Source organism: Lethenteron reissneri, chromosome 52, assembly GCF_015708825.2.
Source record: "Lethenteron reissneri isolate LAM-NWPU_2019-01 chromosome 52, ASM1570882v1, whole genome shotgun sequence".
NCBI classification, from domain to species: Eukaryota; Metazoa; Chordata; class Hyperoartia; order Petromyzontiformes; family Petromyzontidae; genus Lethenteron; species Lethenteron reissneri.
In genome coordinates, this window is record NC_083830.1 from 1,659,171 (window position 1) to 1,679,241 (window position 20,071).

General features: G+C 55.3%; 1 protein-coding gene across 1 annotated transcript in view; it reads right to left on the bottom strand.

Moving 5' to 3' along the window:
• Window positions 1-1,746: 1,746 nt before the first annotated feature.
• The window catches only part of GLG1 (golgi glycoprotein 1), a 61,016-nt gene continuing 42,691 nt past the window's right edge, over window positions 1,747-20,071 (bottom strand). Inside the window, exons 8-26 of the mRNA XM_061573475.1 lie at window positions 19,372-19,592; window positions 18,490-18,611; window positions 17,791-17,892; window positions 16,918-17,071; window positions 16,171-16,302; window positions 14,767-14,853; window positions 13,447-13,509; window positions 12,350-12,463; window positions 12,132-12,220; window positions 11,671-11,788; window positions 9,722-9,814; window positions 8,553-8,690; window positions 7,835-7,958; window positions 7,049-7,191; window positions 5,907-6,008; window positions 5,443-5,550; window positions 4,781-4,901; window positions 4,078-4,184; window positions 1,747-3,731 (exon numbers count right to left, since the gene is read on the bottom strand). Of these exons, the coding sequence (XP_061429459.1) occupies window positions 3,564-3,731; window positions 4,078-4,184; window positions 4,781-4,901; window positions 5,443-5,550; window positions 5,907-6,008; window positions 7,049-7,191; window positions 7,835-7,958; window positions 8,553-8,690; window positions 9,722-9,814; window positions 11,671-11,788; window positions 12,132-12,220; window positions 12,350-12,463; window positions 13,447-13,509; window positions 14,767-14,853; window positions 16,171-16,302; window positions 16,918-17,071; window positions 17,791-17,892; window positions 18,490-18,611; window positions 19,372-19,592 (2,306 nt within the window). The 3' untranslated portion in view covers window positions 1,747-3,563. The remainder of the gene's footprint in view (window positions 3,732-4,077; window positions 4,185-4,780; window positions 4,902-5,442; window positions 5,551-5,906; window positions 6,009-7,048; window positions 7,192-7,834; window positions 7,959-8,552; window positions 8,691-9,721; window positions 9,815-11,670; window positions 11,789-12,131; window positions 12,221-12,349; window positions 12,464-13,446; window positions 13,510-14,766; window positions 14,854-16,170; window positions 16,303-16,917; window positions 17,072-17,790; window positions 17,893-18,489; window positions 18,612-19,371; window positions 19,593-20,071) is intronic.

Consider the following 20,071-nt stretch of genomic DNA (forward strand, 5'->3'; position numbering starts at 1 on the left):
TAAGATCACTCTAAATTCATTGTCATCACTCTGGAAAACAAAGTAACTTTATGCTGCAAGCATTCAAAAGCTAAAGCTTCACAGTACCACAGAGTGCCTTCATTCAGCCAAATAGCTTGTTTCTTACATTCAGGGTAACAACAGAATTTCTGTGGTGGTAGGGAAGGTGGTGCGCATAAGATGCATTATCACGGCTCGGACCATTTCTTTTTTGGGGGTGGGTGGGGGGGGGGTATACTCAGGATGTGAGACTGACCGAGGAGCGCGGTGGACGCCCGTCAACAAACGCGCATGCCACTGCACTGTCGCCGGGAGTTGCCGGACGCAGCGGTGCGAACGGACGGGTGCGAGCACGAGCATTGCCCTGCGGCGGTGCCTCTGTTCCACTGCACTACCTCGAGCGTGCCAGGGCTGTGCTGTGCGAGCCCGGAGCACCGCTTCGCTGCTGCCAGCAATGAATTTTCCAACGAAGCAGAGCCAAGCGGTAGACGACTGATGGTACATGTAATGAACGGGTTGAGATGCAGCGACGCTGCATGTCCTCAGTGTACCGACCTACGTGGCGTTAGCCCCTGGCCCTACTTGCAACGGAGCCAGATTGAGACGTCTTGCAAGTTCGGCGTATCGTGGTTTGGTTCTGGTTCGGCACGGCATCATATAGCCGGTGGAAAACCAGCCGCGTCACCGGGGCCTTGTGCTCGGCTCGTATGTGCCAGTGGAAAAAGGGTTCCCATTGAGCTCCAGCTGACCGACGAGGCGGTGGTGCGACGCGGCTCCCGTGGGAGAGGAGCAGGAACGCTGATCGCGATCTGGGAAGACTCATGTCCTGCTCGGAAGCTGCTCGCCACCACGGCTATTGGCGCCGCCACTGCACAGGCTCTTGCCGTTGTGCCGTGCGGCTCTCCCGAAGCGTGTTCGGGTCGCGCCGCGCGCCGTCCGGCGTTTTGTTTCCACGCGCCGGGGAACTTTTTTTCCAGCACGTGAAGCGAAACGCCGAGACAACGTACAGCGGGGGCAACCACCAGAAGCACATCGGAGAGAGCCTCCGCACGTCGCCGAGTGGAGGGCGGCGGCGGCGATGACGCCGGAACGACGCGGATTCCAACGCCGCTCGATTTGTGACGAGCCGCCCCCAACGGTCGACGAGACGCCGACAAACGCTCAATTCGCCGTCGCCAAATCAACCCGACGTGTCCCTGGGCACGCATGCCGTCACTCCATCAGGCGAGTGAGAATTAACTCTTCGCGCATTTTTGCACCTCCTGACGCAACCTCTTAGCGAGACTACTACTACGCAAATTGAATCGTTGGGAAGTTGACTGCGGCGCAGGCGAGACGGAGGAGCCACAACCATCTCCCCCTCCCCCCTCCCTTGCTGCAGCCCCGCACCTTTGTAGACCACCCGCGCATCTGGAGAACGGCCAGTCAGCTCCGCGTCGTTACCGTGGTTACAGCCCTAGCAGCTCGTGGCAACGCGGACACCGAGAGAGAGCGAGCGAGGCTCGCCACACCGCGACGACTGCACCTTTGGCCACCGTCTCGCCGGCCCGACGCGCTTCAAGCGGACGGGGCGGGTTCGCGACGTCACCGATGCACCTCCACGTCGTCCGCTTGTGCTTCCGGGCAGTGGTTCGATTGATTATAGGGGGAGACCCACGAACTCGATGGGGCGGGGGATGCACAGCAGATTCTGTGCGTGGTTCAGAGCGATCGTATTATGAAAGAAAAGCCAAAGGACGACTGCTCTTTCCCAAACAAACCGCATTACTTTATTAAATTCACACCTGGCCATTAAAAATAACAGTAATAATATTATTGTATCCCAACAGAACCTTTTTGACCACATTTCTTAGAATTAAATACACCCGTTTGTACATTTGTGCCCTGAAACTAAATGATCAGTAACTAGACCGTTTCTCGATTAATGGGTTTTAATGGCTTAAGATTATAGGGTTGACAGCTAATGATATTTTTGTTTTTATATGTACACACACACAAAAATGGTACCCAATACGATAAGCTGAGTTCCACCTAAACAAATATAACCACTGGCTCTCTGTAAGGTGACCGGTTGATGGACAAATCCGTTTGTGTTAAACACAAAGGGCACGAGACACAATTGTAGAATGAGTATATGCTTGCAACGACACAACCGCAGGCTACGTAACTCGCAGGGTGGCCGGGGGGGGGGGGGGGGTCCATTCGTTCCGCCAATGTAATTGAACGAAGTTGAAAAATGTATTGCTCGCTAATGTATTTAAATGCCGCCCCCCCCAAAAAAAATACGTGGGAATCCGAAGATTGAATAATCTTACGCTGGGAATCTCAACTGTTGGGACACACGAGGAACGTGTCCATCGACCAACACTCCGCACGTAGCGATTTGACGTTTAGAGTTTTGACGTTTCGCGTTTTGACGTTTAGAGTTTGGTTTCGTTGTCACGTAACGAGCATCGCCAACGCCACGCACAAATCCAGCGAGGCGTTTTAAGATCCAGCGCGACAATCAAACCAGCCCGCCCAACTCCCAGGCGGAATTACACTCGCGACTATCTGTCACTTTTGAAAGACTACCTCTCGCGAGTAACCCAAGGAAAACAAGAAAATGAAAACCAACACACTTGAATCAAACGAGCTCAACCAAGGCGATGGCGCTTTCACCTCCTGACAACGTGAACAGCAATTTGTATCCAGCACTTGATTAAACAAGTATCATCTAACACTATTACGCTTCAATTGCGCACGATTGAAAAGTATGTAGCGACATAGAGCTCCGGATTTTGCAGATTGTTTCTGAAAAATAGGGAATTCTTCAGACAAAAATGAAAGCGCAGCTTTGCTTGGCTACAATGTCACCACATGCACACTGCATTGGAAAGGTTGGGAGAACCAAACAGCATTCCGTTACAAATCTCAATTCTCAGTTTCAAGGGCAAATAAACAAATACAAATAAAGTATTTCGGATGAAGTCAATTAATTGTGTCGTCAAGAGTGTGACACTTTGAACAATCGGTCCACGAGATAAACACAGAGACGGAGCTCGAGTTAAGAGAACACGAGACCGCCGGTTAGATACCTGCAACCGCTCACAGTTATCCAACAAGACGCCCATCCAAGAATTGTCTTGGACCTACGGTCGAAGTGCCGATGGGAATGTGCGCTGTGACATGAAGGGGGCTACGGTGGAGACGCTCAAAGACGATCCGCAGTACAACAACACAAAACCAGGAGCTCGCACACCGAGGAGAGGCTCGGAAGAGAAAGAAACCCAGGAGATGAAAGAGCGCGACAGCGTTGCAAGACTTCGAGCAAGACATGAGGATAGACAGAACGCACCACAGATAAGTTAGACGGACACGGTGAGAGCGCGATGGCAAAAGAAGAGGAGCAACAGACAGCAGCAGTGGACAGAGAAGAGAGACCGCAGTAGACGACGCTAGAGGCAGAAAAAGGAGAACAACCGCACGCAACTTTGCTGGCGTGTATCGACGCAACAAACGCGTGGCCGTAGGATCGTTGACTGGTTGGGGCGAGCGAGCTGGCTGGCTGGCGGGCGGGCGTTCTACCTGTCCTTGACATCGCGTGCCACGCGCTTGGTGATGCGGCCGCACAGCAGGCCGAAGGCGAAGAGCACGCAGATGGCGGCGAGGATGACGATCAGGAAGTACGTGCGCGACGGGGAGTCGTAGACCGTCTTGGCAAGCTCCCCCAAGCTGTCGGGAGGCACCACCTGGCGGCCAGCGGCAGGAGACGCAACAACAACAACAATCACTCAAGCGGCTGTCGCTTCCTCTGGAAAGGTATTTTGATCTACTCTTTCACGCTGGTCATGGAAGAGCTGGGGGTACTCGTACTTTACCCCAACCGCCGATCGACCAACTACGGTGTACCCGTTTGGTACCGTCGATCCCGAGGCGGGGCTGAATGCAGAAACTTTGTCCATTGGTTCAACCGTCAGGCCGGGAGGCTGAATCGGTGACCTCTGGGCCACAAGTCCAATGTGCGGGCCATGACGACATCGTGGCGACAGACATCCGTGATTAGCGTTTGTGTTGGCCGTCACAGGCAATGCTTACCTTGGCTGCATACTCCCACATCTCCTTGCGGTCGACCAGCCGCTTCTTGCACTCGGGCTGCAGACGGACTGTCTTGTCATCCAGTGATTCGAGTAAACATGACATCTCTACAAAGACAAAGACAACCCGCATAGCCTTAACAGACTGTAGGGACAAGTGCTGTTAGCGAACAGCACCTATGAAGGCCAGCATGGCGGGCAAGGTGAATGGTGGCTAGCACCACGCCCTACCGCCTTGATCTCTCCAGTGTCGATGTTAATTTCACACATCGCACCAGGTACTCATTTGAGGTGGAGTAGACCTAGGGGAGGCCCAGGACCAATTCCGATATTCGTCATTGGTGTTGGTGGCCGTGAGTGCGAATCGAACTCGGATCACCGGGTTCGTAGGGCAGCGCACTAACGAACACACATCGCACCCACCAACCCTCGCCACCCACCAACCCACGCCACCCACCAACCCACCAACCCAAACCACGCCACCCACCCTCGCCACCCACCAACCCACGCATCCCCTCGGCATAAGAGACAGGTGCAGAAAAAGACATCACAACGACGACACGAAAGCCAAATTGGAATGAAACGGTAAACAAACAAAAGGACAGTTGGTCACAGGGTCAGTGTCCTGTAGGGCACCGCAAGTGCACGGTCCGGGGTCCGTCTCGGGGGGGGGGGGGGGGGGGGGGGGGGGGGTAGGAGCTTACGCTTGCCCTCCCCGGGCGCCACGCCCCCGCAGTAGTGCTTGAGGTCAAGCGAGCAGGCCGTGTGCAGCACGGGGTCGACAAACACGTCCGCCTTGCTCTCCTGCAGGATGTTGAAGACCTCCTGCGCGACACAGCGGGGCGCAGCTTGTCAACAACGTACGATTAATAATCATTACGAAGTACATGTGGTATTCGCGACATTCTTATGGCGTGAGGCTATCACGAAGGCGCCGTTTTACAGCCGTCACCTGCGGTAGTCTCCCAGTAGGGGGCGACGTTGCTGTGCGTATTCCCAATCGATTTTTTTTTTCTTCAGAATACGACAACTTTTGACAGCGACATCGGCACACAATCGCCCACGCATGTTGAACGACATGGGGGGAGGGGGGGGGTGGGGGATCTTTAACGTCCACCGTGATGCGGACGGCGTGTACTCTACGGCTAAAACCCGCACCGCAGCAATCGGCAGGATAGCACCGAGCGAATGGAGCCCAACCCACTGCCTGAGCGGTGTGCGGAACGCAGGGTGCCGGCTGTTGGCGTGCAACGTGGGAGGTCAACGCGGGAGGTCAACGCGGGAGGTCAACGCGGGAGGTCAACGCGGCGGGCGCACAGCGGGGTAGGGTCTGGCGGGATTGGCAACGTGGGAAACGGCGCCGTACCGTGCGGCAGCCTTCGCTCTTGATCTTGGGCAGGTTGATCTTGAGGCACTCCTCCACCTGCCCCGCCTGCTCCTGCGCCGCAGCCTCGTCGGCGCACAGCTTCGAAATCTGGGAGACAGAGACACGGGCACGGCTCGCGTGAGCGCCGCCCTTCGTCTCTCCACTGCTGGATGAAGGCCCCCCAACCCCCCCACCCTCCACCTCCTCCCCCCCGCACCGTTGTCAATCGTGGACGCCGTTTCACCGTGACTTGGCGCGTGCGTGTTTGTGACGAGGGAAGTCCAGGACCAGCTCAGACGTCGCTCGCCCCTAGTTTTAACCACGGCTGGGAAGCAAACTCCAGTGGCTGGGTTTGGAGTGCAGCGCGCTAATTAACACGGTGCCACTGATATAGAAATGCAGTTGTATGTCCTCAATACACGTGGGTGTGTGTGCGTGTGCGCCAGTGTCAAGCTGAAACTCACGTCGTCGCCGCAGTGCATTTGCAACTGAGGGTCCAGGCGGTAGTCCATAGCAGACTCCTGGATGGCAAGGCGGATCTGGTCCTCGCAGTCCATGGACATACGCTGTGCAACACAACAACAAAACAAAGATCCCCCGGTAAAGTCTTAACAGACTGCAGGAGCAAATGCTGTTAGCGAACACCAATGCAGGTCGGAACGCCACACGAGGAGGCGAGTGGCCAGCACCACGACCGGCCACCTTTGTCTCCCAGTGGCGATATTTACACACTGCACCAGGTACTCATTTGAGGCCGAGTCGATCTAGGGGGAGGCCCAGGATCGATTCAGATAATCGTCACTGTTGTTGGCCGTGAGCGGGAATCAAACTCTGGACCCGGGTTCGTAGCGCAGCGCGTTAATCGCTACACTACGGCTCCCCACGCAAACGCACGCGCCACACCACCTCCGTTAGGCACCCTCACTATTCATTAAAGCCCAGCATGCACAAAGCTATCTATACGACACATGTGAAACACGCTCGGTGCAATTTACACTTAATCGTCTCTCTGCTAATGAGCCAGGCAAAGGCGCCCTGAGGGTTCCGAAGGGTTGATGGGTAATTACTGCTGGAGCCTCACGGTGCAACAAGAAGGGCACTGTGGGGGCCTGCCACTTAGTGCAAATGTAAAACCTGACACCCGCCATTAGCAGGCCCACTCCTGCTCCAGATTGCGGATATTGAATGCGCGTCCCGTGGATACGAAAAACTTCATCACGCTCGCAGAGATATTAAAGTCTCATTTTAAACAACATCGCCGTCACCATCATCATTGATCCACCATGTATTACATTGAGAAATCAAGCACAAGTCACAGAAGCCAACACTGCCTTTGCACATCGTGAGCTATGCAAACACAGTTTGTCATCAACAGTCAAAGTGGATCGCTACTCAAACAAAACCCGGGGGACAGCGCTCAAACCTCCATGCGTTGCCAACGTTACGGCGGCAGTAACATCACCACTACGGCGACCGCTGGGTAACGTTGATGACAATGAGGGTTATTTATTCGTAGCGTTGAAGCTACCGGAACGTACGAGCGCGCGTACAAGCGAACATTCACCGCTTGGTCAAGCAATTAACTAAACCCCCCGGCCGGCCCCACCTGTTTGCCGTATTTGAGCTTGAGGCACGAGATGACTTTTCCTTCCAACTCTTCATCGTTCTTCTCCTGCTCCAGCACAGCCTTGCAGAACTTGGGGATGTCTCCTTTGCACGACTTCTTGAGGATGGGGTTCAGCCGATAGTCTGCGGGAATGAAACGAAAACGTCTTCGTGCGAAATGGACGGGGTTGTTTTTCTCTGGCGAGTAGCGGAACAGTTTTACTCCTGAAACTGTCCACGGGCTCGCTCGCTCACTCACCAAACTCCACATGAAGACATACACATTGCTGTTTATACAGCGGACTCTCGGTTAACAATGTTAATTGGTTCCCGAAAACCATCGTTGATTGAAATTATCGTTAATAGAGTTTAGGAAATACATGTTAATGGATAGCATATCAAATACTGAAAAGCTAGCAGCCGGTTTGCTCTCAAAACGCTCATAAAAGGGCGTCGCTAATTGGCTGAGGTCTGCCGAGATCACTTAGGAGCGCTCCGATTAGCCAAAATTGGCGGCCGTGCGATATCGTTAATCGAAAATGTATCTTCAATAGAAACAATGGGACCCTGTGGGAGGCGGATCGTTACTCGATGGTATAGTAGACCGAGGGACCACTGTACCTCCATGTCAGAACAACAATAAATAAACAGAGCTAAAAAGAAAGCGATGACGGAATCGAATCGTGACGTTGACATCGGTGATGTCATCGCATCGTCGCTGGGTAAGGGGATGAGCGCCCCGACGCCCACTATCGAGCGGACCCCCCTCACCACCCCCAGCCCCCACCTGAGTACTGCACGATCTGCCGCTTGGTGATCATCTGCTTGCACTTGGGGTCCATGACCTCGCTGTGCTTGTTCTGCTTCAGGCACTGCATGATGTCGCGAGGGTCCGACTCGGAGCAGAAGCGCTGTGGAGGCAAAGCAACGTTAGACATCCAAACTCCCCCCCCCCCCCCCCAGCGTCACGACACACACTTCACGATTCTACCGCTCATGACACACGCGTCAAGTTCTGCGCGCGCGAGAGAATGCGTTATTTTTTATTCGTATACCATGTATGAGATCGGTTCGCGCAAATCGTCGTCGTTTGTTTATGTAGCACCTCAGACCAGCGCTACAGGACACAGTGAAACCACACATACACACACACACGAATCTGAACCCAGACTTCACTCCGGTCAGTGCCGATCAGGCACCCTTATATAGCAAGGCACTGCTCCAGCCACTTATACACCTTTTCCACTGGCACATCCGAGCAGAGCCAGCACGGGGTCCTCGTGTTACGTCCGGGTGGTTACCGCTGGCTATTCGCTGTGCCGAGCCAGACCCAAACCGCGATACGCGGGCCTCACAAGACATCCGAATCTGGTTCGGAGGCAAGCGGGGCCGGGGGGGGGGCCTGACGCCACATCCATTGGGCGCGACGTGGGTCAGTACGCGGCTTGGCACAGCCCTGGCGCGGATTTGTTGTGCAGTGGAAAAGGCACTGGGGCCTTCCATACCTTGATCATCTGCTTGCAGACCCGCATGAGCGTGTAGTCCATCTCGGGATCAGACATCTCCTGCTCCTCACGCTTGAAGAGCTTCTCGTGGCACTTGGGGCTGAGGTTCTTCCGCTTGTCCTTGAGGCACTCGAGCACCTGGGAGTGGTGAAGGGTGGGGGGGGGGGCGCAGGCCAGGGTAAGGCAGTCAGGGCGACACTGTGGTGGGATGCTAACTACCTCGTCTGGTGTACAGGAGGTCGTGGGTTCAATCCCAACCCTGACTCCTGCTGCTGTATATTTGGAGATTGCGTGTCTCTCTCTCATCATCATCACGGTGGCTAGGAGATGTTAACTACCTCGCCTGGTATGCAGGAGGTCGTGGGTTCGATCCCAACCCCGACTCCTGCTGCTGTATATTTGGAGTTTGCGTGTCTCTCTCTCATCATCATCACGGTGGCTAGGAGATGTTAACTACCTCGCCTGGTATCCAGGAGGTCGTGGGTTCAATCCCAACCCCGACTCCTGCTGCTGTATATTTGGAGTTTGCGTGTCTCTCTCTCATCATCATCAGGGTGGCTAGGAGATGTTAACTACCTCGTCTGGTGTACAGGAGGTCGTGGGTTCAATCCCAACCCTGACACCTGCTGCTGCTGTATATTTGGAGTTTGCGTGTCTCTCTCTCCGTGGCCACGTGCATTTTTATCCGGTTCCTCCAGGTTTTCCCTCCACATTTGGGAACATGCGTTTTGAGTATTTAGCTGCTAGAAATGTCACACACGAGTCCCTTTGTTGAGCTGTCATTTGTGGTCAGGACCCTTAAAAAAAGCCATCCAGCTCCGTGGGCCTCACCTGGTAAAATGTTACTTTTAGATAGTCGAATCGGATATGGGGCGATTTGTAATTAAAAACGCAGCGGCATCGCCACCTCAAATCACAATCCAAGCATGAGCGACAACTCGGAGTGCGATTCCCCCCCCCCCCCCCCCCCCCCCCCGCTATGACAGCCGTCCGCTCCTAAGTTTCTTCCTAAAACAACAGTGTTTGGCAGGCAATAATACAAACATTAAAGGTTCTCTTTAAAAGCTGTTTCTCACTCTGCGCCTGCGAGAGTGTGGTGCAGAAATAAAACATGAACATATATAAACATACGGAGCGAACGCGTCCCGCCTGCCTGGCTCCGCCCGTACCTGCGCATTCCCAAAGGAGGCCTCTTTGCAGAACTTCTTGATGTCAGGCTCACAAGTTTCACTCAGTTCCGGGTCGAGCCGCAGGTCCTCCGTCTGCAAGGCAAGCAGGCAGAGACGACGCACGTTTACAGCGCCAACTCCTCAACGGGAGCTCACTGACAACGCCAACTCCTCAACGGGAGCTCACTGACAACGCCAACTCCTCAACGGGAGCTCACTGACAATGCCAACTCCTCAACGGGAGCTCACTGACAACGCCAACTCCTCAACGGGAGCTCACTGACAACGCCAACTCCTCAACGGGAGCTCACTGACAACGCCAACTCCTCAACGGGAGCTCACTGACAATGCCAACTCCTCAACGGGAGCTCACTGACAACGCCAACTCCTCAACGGGAGCTCACTGACAACGCCAACTCCTCAACGGGAGCTCACTGACAGCGCCAACTCCTCAACGGGAGCTCACTGACAACGCCAACTCCTCAACGGGAGCTCACTGACAACGCCAACTCCTCAACGGGAGCTCACTGACAACGCCAACTCCTCAACGGGAGCTCACTGACAGCGCCAACTCCTCAACGGGAGCTCACTGACAACGCCAACACCTCAACGGGAGCTCACTGACAACGCCAACTCCTCAACGGGAGCTCACTGACAACGCCAACACCTCAACGGGAGCTCACTGACAACGCCAACACCTCAACGGGAGCTCACTGACAACGCCAACTCCTCAACGGGAGCTCACTGACAACGCCAACACCTCAACGGGAGCTCACTGACAACGCCAACACCTCAACGGGAGCTCACTGACAACGCCAACTCCTCAACGGGAGCTCACTGACAACGCCAACTCCTCAACGGGAGCTCACTGACAGCGCCAACTCCTCAACGGGAGCTCACTGACAACGCCAACTCCTCAACGGGAGCTCACTGACAACGCCAACACCTCAACGGGAGCTCACTGACAGCGCCAACACCTCAACGGGAGCTCACTGACAACGCCAACTCCTCAACGGGAGCTCACTGACAACGCCAACACCTCAACGGGAGCTCACTGACAACGCCAACTCCTCAACGGGAGCTCACTGACAACGCCAACACCTCAACGGGAGCTCACTGACAACGCCAACTCCTCAACGGGATCTCACTGACAACGCCAACTCCTCAACGGGAGCTCACTGACAGCGCCAACTCCTCAACGGGAGCTCACTGACAACGCCAACTCCTCAACGGGAGCTCACTGACAGCGCCAACTCCTCAACGGGAGCTCACTGACAACGCCAACACCTCAACGGGAGCGCGCGCGCCACGTTGGCGCACGGAGTAGACACAGCGGGGACCTGCAATCGCTCACTTGCGCAAGGGCCTCCCCCGCCACCAGACGTCTTGGAATATTTGGGTGTACCCACGCTTTACCCCACCAAACGCGACCCTGACGATCCGACACATCGTGCTGTACCCATTTGTGCCCCTGGGGGGCGGGGGTGAATTTCAAGTCAAAAGTCAGAGTGTCTCCGCGTGTAAACATCTTCTCTCGCGACCCAGGGGCAGCGGTGAAAATGGTGCATTTCCTGCAGTCGGGGCCGGTCTCTCTGAACGACACGCACGGCCACCGCCTAGATCCACCAACTCAAACGGTCGCGAGCGTGCGCACCGCACGCTCGGCGCGCGGTGCACCGCGGCATCGCGGCAGGACCGACCCTCGCGGTCACAGCGGCCACGTTCGTAGACGCAGGACGGCGGCGTCGCCGACTCCTCTGCGGGCCCCCGCTGGGACGAGGGAGGCAGCGGCCCCAACACCGCGGGGGGAAAACAAACTCTCACACTCTCCCGGCGTCAGGGTCATCGTCATCATCGTTGTCATCGTCGTCATCATCGTCGTCATCATCGTCAGTTGCGATTCACGTCGCGCTTCCCACGCAGCGCACGTGGAGGCGCCGCCGTCTCACCATTTCAAGCTCCTCGACACGCAGTTGCTTGCGGCACTTGACGGACACGCGCTGGTCCTTGCTCTCCAGCAGCGTGTCGTTGCGCACCATGCTGCTCAGGCAAAACACCACGTCCGACCTGGAACACAACAACGATCGCCGTGAGCGGACGCAGACTGGACCCCGCAAGAGTAATGTGGAGGCTTTACCCTCTAGTCTCAGAATCGCCGTGGCAGACAAGCACCGCCCCCACGCCTGCCTGCCTTCGTCTCTCGAGTGCCGATGTTTACACACTGTACAAGGTACTCATTTGAGGCCGAGTCGACCTAGGGGAGGCCCAGGACCGGTCCAAATTATCGTCACAGATGTTGGCTGTGAGCGGAAATCGAACTCGGGTCGCCGGGTTAGTAGCGCAGCACGCTAACTGCTGCACCACCGCTCCCCGCTCTCGCACACGTGTGACGCGTTGCTTTTGGCCTCACTTTCTCCGTATGTTCGGACACAGCTTGAGAACGTCTTCCTTGCAGGCCGTCTTGAACTTGAACGAAAATCGGAAATCCTTCATCTGGATCTGCAGAGCGGGTTGACACAAGCGGTACACACACACAGCTGAGCACAAGACGTCCAGTGCTGGTCGTCAGTCAAATACTAAACTCGGGCTGTGTGGGTTATTAACAAAAATAATAATAAAAACCCATACCAGCTGGAAATGCGTAATGCCAATGTAGCACTTTTCGTTGATTTCCTTTTGATGCTTGTTCTCCACCAAACATTCCATCAGGTCGTCCGTTTCACCCTTGTCGTCCGCAACGGTCTGCAGGAAGCCGAGAATGGAGGCGCCTCAAATTAAAAGCCACGGTCACGACGTACAGCATTTTAAACTCGGGGCATTGGTGGCCACACACGTGGCCTGTAATCCAGCACTGTGGAGACAGCGAGCGTTTGGTTGGTGGGTCGCGAAAGTGTGGTATCATTCCCATACCCTGGCTTGCCAGTAGAAGGCAGTCCAGCGACGTGTGAGCTAATATCATCTATCGCTTCTGTATGGGATGGAGTGGTGTCCTCTAGCACGTGCGTTTTCTCAGGGTGCTCTGGTTTTCTTCTACATGCATTAATTAGCTAAAAACATCTAGATATATAGAGGACTGCAGAGCTAGGGCAATTGCTAGCACTGGCTTACTGCCTTGGCTGCCTTCCCAGCATTCTGTGGTTACTCAGCTATTTTGTAAGTTTGCATGCATGGCGCTACATAAAACTATAACATTATTCTTTTCAATCTCAACAGCAAAAATGAAATTAAAAAGAAACAAAACCTCAAGAAGAGCAATTGTATTTCATTAAACGTTTATGTTTGACTATGCAATGGTTATTAAATTTAGTACACTGGGCTAAAACCTGTTCAAGATCCCAATAAAAGCCACTTCATTTAAAACAAGGCCACAAATAACATGCAAACTTTGCCAACAGCCCAACGAGCCGCTCATACAAAGTGGTGCAATTAATTAATTACGAAGACTTGTACGGTACCTGCCATAACTAAAAACTACAGGGTGACAAGTATTTTAAAGGCTGTGCTGTATCATGGAAATCGGATGCGGTGTACAAACACCAGCACTGGGGAGACAAAGGCGGTTGGGGGCGTAGCGCTGGCCACAACACCCCCTCGGTTGCTGCGTCGCCCTTCATGGCTGCTCGCTGACAGAACTTGGCCCAACAGCCTGTTAAACACTGCACACGGTGGGGACGCGGGGACGCTTGCGTACGCGTGTGTGTGCGCGCGTGTGTGCGTGCACTCACGTGGCAGTACGCCTGAATGATGGGCTCGCACGCCCTCATGAGCAGCGCTTCAATCTCAATGTCCTGCAGCAGCAGCAGCAACAATAAAACACAAAGTGTCTGAAGCGTACAACAGTGATGCAACAATTCACCCGACCGATGCTCGATGAAATGCCACGATGGCGCGACTCGTGATTTAATTTACGAATCAATATTTTTTTCTCCTGTCCTTGCGGTGCAAGCAGAATCTATCGTGGTATGTTTTCCACAGTGGCATACGCTTACAAATCCGAAATAATACATTCCAATTTGCATTATTCAGCGCGTGTACCACGAGTGTAACGATCAATGTTAATCCACGAACCGTTACGTCGTTACTACTCGATAAAGAAGCCGTGAACCTCGTGCAAAAATTCAATCAAAATCGCCACATTTTAGAAACAAATTAACACCACCACATACTTCCATAAGAGGCCACACGTATATAGGTGCTTATTTGCAAAACCGTTGTACAACGGATAAGCGTTTTGGCTGGAGGACAGTTCAACCAAGAATGAGCCGATGTCTTTACAATCCCCGATTCTGTCTCGTGAGACACAGACACTACCTTTGGGGTTGTTGATGTCTCACACAGTGAGCAAGGCATCGTCCCAGAGGACAAAGGTATTTCACTCCTGCTCTCACGCCATAACAGAAGGCTCTCGTCTTCATGTCCTGTAACGCGATTGTCAGTTTTGAAGTTACAAAAATAATTCGCCAACATGGGCGAAATATGCCGCATTAACCGAAATCCGCAATATTCAGCGTTGCCTTTTTGGTGGCGCTTGTTGACCAGGCCGAGATCAAGAACTGTTCTCCTCTTGAGCAATGATGGCAGCGGGTTGTATGGACACAATGGCACGATGGCGGCTCGTGTAAGTTCCCACTGGTGAAGGAGGCGTGAGCAACGTGGCGATTAACCCAGACTCACCAACGGTGGTCGACACTCGGACTCAGGCTTGAACCCAGGAACTTACGAGTCAACAAAGAGAGCTCAGTGCTCCAACCGTGAGCACTTGCCCAACCCCCAACCCCACACCCCCCTTACCCCGAGTCACCTGACCCGCTTAGGTCGATCCAAGTCAGCTTTCTCCTGGCACCCAGTGAAACGTGTAGGACTTTCACTCAACTCAAAAGGTGTTTTCTCAACGCGGAAGATCAGGGGAATTCTCAGCCGTGGGTACGTTGGGATGATGACCGCGGTGGTCACAGCGAGCGCAGCGCTCGCTTTGCTGCCGGTGTTAGAAACGGCGGGAGGAGGAGAGGAGGAGGCGGGGGAGGGGGGAGGAGAATGCAACACACCTCGGACTCCATCTCCGTGAGGTTGGTCACAATGTCCTTGCACGGCTTCAGCAGCTCGTCCAGCTTGTCCTGCAGACATTCCAGCTCCTGCACAGCACGAGGACGAAGGTGAAGATCCCACAGGTAAACCAGTTCAGATATGCATCACCGATGTTGGCTGCGAGTGGGAATGCAGTGCGCTCGCAACTATACTACCGCTCCCCATGCATACAAAGACACAGACACACACCTCATCAACGATCACTCATCCACTCATCCATACATAGGGTGGGGTAAGCCATGCAGCACGCTTGGGATATCAACTCAACTAATTGATTGCACCTTCAATCAGTCGCCCTTGATTAGGTCACTGTGCGATAATTAATTTAAATCGGCAAATCCATTAGTTAGATCCATGTGGATGACGTAGGCTGAGCAGCACGAGCTTGACTCACCGAGTGGAGCGAGTGGGGGGTACTGCGGCACGTGGACGTGTCTCATAATACTGCGGGTTTGCGGCAAAGCGTCTGTAGTCCACTGTAGGCCTTCCCAGAATGCTCTTCGTTGTACTACTCGATGCAGTACGAGGCAAAGGCGCAGCCCTGAAATTGCTTATTGGTGCCACTGCTGGCGCAGGCCTCCACCGGAAGGCGCCGACTCTTCTACGCTGGCGACACATCTCCGAAGATGTGCCAGTGACCAGCACGTTACCCAACCACACCCACCTGCCAACAGACTAGCTGCAGGTATTCCCGTCAATTCGACTGGGTGGACACAGGCGGGAGAGGATGTAAACTGCCACACCGGGAGATCATATCGAATGGGTAACTTTTGGAATCCACATCCAGTGCGCTAATCACTACAACCACCGCAGCATACTTGACAAAGTATAATATTTTAATCATTTCAGGGTACTGGTGTACCCCGAAATACGTTCATTAGAAATACGATGATTCATCATTAGGTTCGTCATCAATGAACCCTTTTCATTTGACCTGCGTCTTGGTTGTTTGACGGCCCCACAGGGGGAGGCAGGCGCTCCCCGCTGCCCCTTCCACACAGCGGTGTGACGGTCCGCACGCTGGACTTGCAATCCAGAGTCGTCGATACGATTCCATCTCCAGTTGAGAACAAAGGCGCACCTTTCTTAAGCTTCCCTGCCTAGGTCCACCCAGAAGTTAGCAGAATGGCAGGTCGCGTGGGGTAAAGTGTAGATGCTCCCACCCCTTCCAAGATGTCTGGCCAGCAATAGCCTCTAGCGGGTCTCTCTAGAGAGGTACCTCGAGTGGAGGCCGTTTTGCCGGCAGTCGCGTGAGCGAGCTATTGCAGGGTCGCACCTTTACCATTCCTGGCCAAATCCGCCAATGCGCTCGGCTGGCCAGGAGCCTGAGCTAATGCGTGCCACGCTCCCTTTCACTCGCGCACCTTGCCCGGCTTCTCAGAGCACCACTTGCCCAGGTCGGCCAGGCAGCTCTCCTGCAGCTCGGGGTTCAGGTGCACATCCAGGGCGCGCTGCTGCAGGATGCGGCGCACCTCGTGCTTGCAGTCGCGGGACAGCTGCGGGGGAGGGAGCACGCACGCCAGCGCACGCCGGTGCGTCAATCGTCGGCAGGAGCCACGTCCTGCCGGCCCTCGCCAACGCGGTCGCCGGCCCTCGCCAACGCGGTCGCCCAAGCCGACCGCCCGTCTCCGTGACGGCGATGCAGTGTGATGAGCGAGCGAGGGTGACGTGCGAGATGGTGTGGGGTAGCAAAGAGCGCGCGTCAGCGAGCGAGTGCGATACGTGAGCGGGTGCCGGTGTGTTAGCGAGCGGGCCTTGTAGGAGCTGGCGTGGTGTAGGAGTAAGTGTGGTGTGCGAGTAACTGAGGTAGCGATTGTGTGCGCGGGAGCGGTGTATCAACAAGCAAGCATTGCATGAGCTAGTGTGCTTCATTACTAAGTTGGCCGTGTGGTGTGTGTGGGTGCGAACGTGTGTGCGAGCGTATGTGCAGTGTGCGTGTAGGTGCGGTGTGTGCGCGTGTGTAAGTTCGGTGTGTGCGTAGGTGCGGTGTGTGCGCCTGTGTAGGTGCGGTGTGTTCGCCTGTGTAGGTGCGGTGTGTAGGTGCGTGTGTAGGTGCGTGTGTAGGTGCGGTGTGTAAGTGCGTGCGTGCCAGCGCATGCTCCACCACACACCCGGCGGCCCTGAGACTCGGTGCGGTGCGCGTGCCGGTAGAGGCAGGAGAACACGGCCCCGGGCGGCAGGGTCTCGGAGGTGTCGTTCCAGCCCACCGTGTGGCAAAGGCGCGCCGCGTCGCCCTGGCAGTGCCGGTACAGGATGGGGTCCAACCTGCGACGCGCGCCCGGCACCAGCGGTCAGCGTGAGCGGTGGACCGACGGGCATGCAGACCACCGTGCCGATCGGCCAGCCACTTAGGCAGCGACAGCCAGATTGCGCTGTGTTTCCGGGTTGTGCCGCATGTTGTTTGGAACGATGTCCGGGGTTGCTTCCACGCGCTGGGGAGAAGCTCCCATCGTGCCGAACAACAATCGGCACCACCAGGAAACACACAAATCTGGACGGAGCAAACTGCAGCAACGTACGCAACGTGCCGACGTTGCGATTACCAACAGTGGGACACAGCACCAATTTCGATGCGTTTGGGCCGTGTCGGGAATCTGACCGCAATCAAACTGCAGATGCGGCAACAGTGGTTAGAGTGGGTGTCAAGAGCCCACTGAGAAACCTTGCGCGTCTCAACGTCGTGATGGGACAGGATAGCAGTCGGGAGCCGAGAGGCTCGTGAGAGGACCGCGAGCGGCATTGCCGACTGCATATTTAGATCTCTAGCCAGGGCAGCGGCTCCCAGGGCATCCACGGGGAGGAGGGGCTGGGGGCCCTTGAACGAGTCCCAGAGGAGACTCAGCGGGCCGGGGGTCCATTCACCGACGAGGCCCAGGCATGGACACCGCAGCTTGCGAAGCTCAGCGAGGACAGTCAGGCGGCTGGGCACGGGAGTTGTGGTTCAACCGCCACACAGCCGTGACGGGGCATTGCGATCGCCTTACTTCCAGTCTCTGGAGATGAAGTACTGCAGCTCCAGGAGTTTCTGCTCACAGTCCTCCACCATGTGGTCGGTGTACAGATGTTCCATCAGGCAGGAGAGGATCCTGTGCAAGCGAAGCAGAGAGGGGCACCATTCACATCGCTGGCGAGACCAGCTTGAAGTCCTTTGGAATGCGTTCAGGGCGGTTTAAAACGACCGCTTCCCAATAATCACTCCATTATCAATGGAGACGGTCGACAAATCAGCGTCTTCCTCGGATACGCAATGGGACAGTGCCAATCTGTCTTCACAGGCAGAGCCAGGATAGCAAATTCCCTTTCTCATGCTGGTGGCTAAATTCTGACAAAAAACAACTGCCGACTTTGACGCAAAGTGGAACTCATTTCATGGTCGGCTATGTACGGTGCAACATACATACTTCAATTTACCCACAGCAACTTTAAAAATTACTATTAAAATCACCACTCAACATCGCTACCACCACCCATATACATCACCACATGATACCACCACCACTCAACACCATAACCAATCAACACCACCACCACCACCACACTCCCAACCGTGATCACTCAACACCACCACCACGAGCCCAATGCCACACCACCACCACCACCACACTCCAAACCGTGATCACTCAACACCACCACCAGGCCCGACTCGCGTGGTGGGGGCGCCGGGGAAGAGGCAAGCGGCTCACATGGGGTCCCCGTTGCGGATGTGTTTGCACGCCGTCTGGATGACGGACTCGCACGCTTCGTTGAGTGCCCGGTCGATGCGGTAGTCCGCTCCGGGGTTTGCCTCCTGAACCAGCTCCTGGAGCTGTTGGTGCACACGGGGGGGGGGGGGGGGGGGGGCAGTGACTTTGCCGGCAAGGCAGCGGCGTCGAGCATCCCGGCGAGGTCAGGACGGGCGGCGGCTGGACTCGCAACGTCCGAGACACGAACTTGACGGACAATCCATGGAAACAAAACACGAGTGGTGGGGTGCCAACCACGAGGATTTGGCCTCACGCCAAGGTATTTACAGCTGTCCCAGAGACGTAGAATGCGAGCTTCCAACGCGGCTTCATTATATTTGACGACAAACAATTTGCTTGCCTTTCAAAAAGCCAGCTTTGAATAGTTTCTTGGCAGTATCGCGGACGAGCAACACTCGTTTCGGTATCACCTAGTATGGATATCGAGGCCTCCAAACAGGGATCTCAGAAGTAGATCTTTGATATCATTTTTGAGGTCCGTACTCAAGGTACTAGTACCAAATGGAGAATTATTCACATCATGACAATGTCCAATAGCGACGTTGGCATATCATTTGATATTGACTTTAAAAAATGGAGGTGGGGCGGGGGGGGACCTACAGTAGGGGGAAGCTCGGCCACCCTCGCGTCAAGGCGACGCTCCGGGGCTTCTTTGGCGCAGCAAGGCTGAACTGGCGTCCGCCCGCAAAGCGGCACGGGGGCGGCTGCCAACTGACCGCCCGTGGTGCCACAACGGCGATGCTGAAGGCAGCGCGAGCGAGGGAGGTGGACGGAGGCCGAGGGAGGGAGGGAGGGCGTCACAGCGCCTGCGGCGACACTCACGGCGGTCTGGCAGCTCTGGCCGAGCGGCGCCTTGCCGTCCTCCCCGCGCACGGCGCGCATCAGGCAGTGCAGCGTGCGGCCCTTGCGGTGCAGGCCCGAGCAGCGGGTGTCGATCTCGCCGCGGCAGCTGAGCATGATCTCGGGGCTCAGCGAGAAGTCCTCCATGAGCATCCTCCGGAAGTCGAGCATCTCGGCCTGGCAGTCGCTGCTCACCTGGCGCCCTGCGTCGATGGTCGGTCGTGGCAAAAGGGACGGAGACAACGGCGGCAATGAACACATGACGTAATTAATACAACGATAAGGGTCTCGCATCACAGGCCTTGTCAACCATTCCATTGTCCTGCTGCTGTGTAGCCATGGGGACTCCATGGCGACAGCTGTCCCTGCACGGCACGAAGGGAACGCAGCACAGGCCTGCAAGTGGGCATCAGTCCGCCAATAGGAGGCGATGTTGCTACGCGGCGTTTCACCGACTAAGACATACATGATCTAGTTCGGCAAATTTGTACCGTGGCGCTGGCATGACGGGTCTACTCTATTTATAGTTAACACACTCGCAATGTTGACCAGGGTGGCCACTGAACTTGAACGATGAATATTTGTGACAAGTGAAAAATGCTCTGCTGCTCAGCCATGACACTTAATCCACTTTAATGTCGAGGGGTCACGCGCTGCGGTCAGTTGCCAGCTGCTCGAAGCA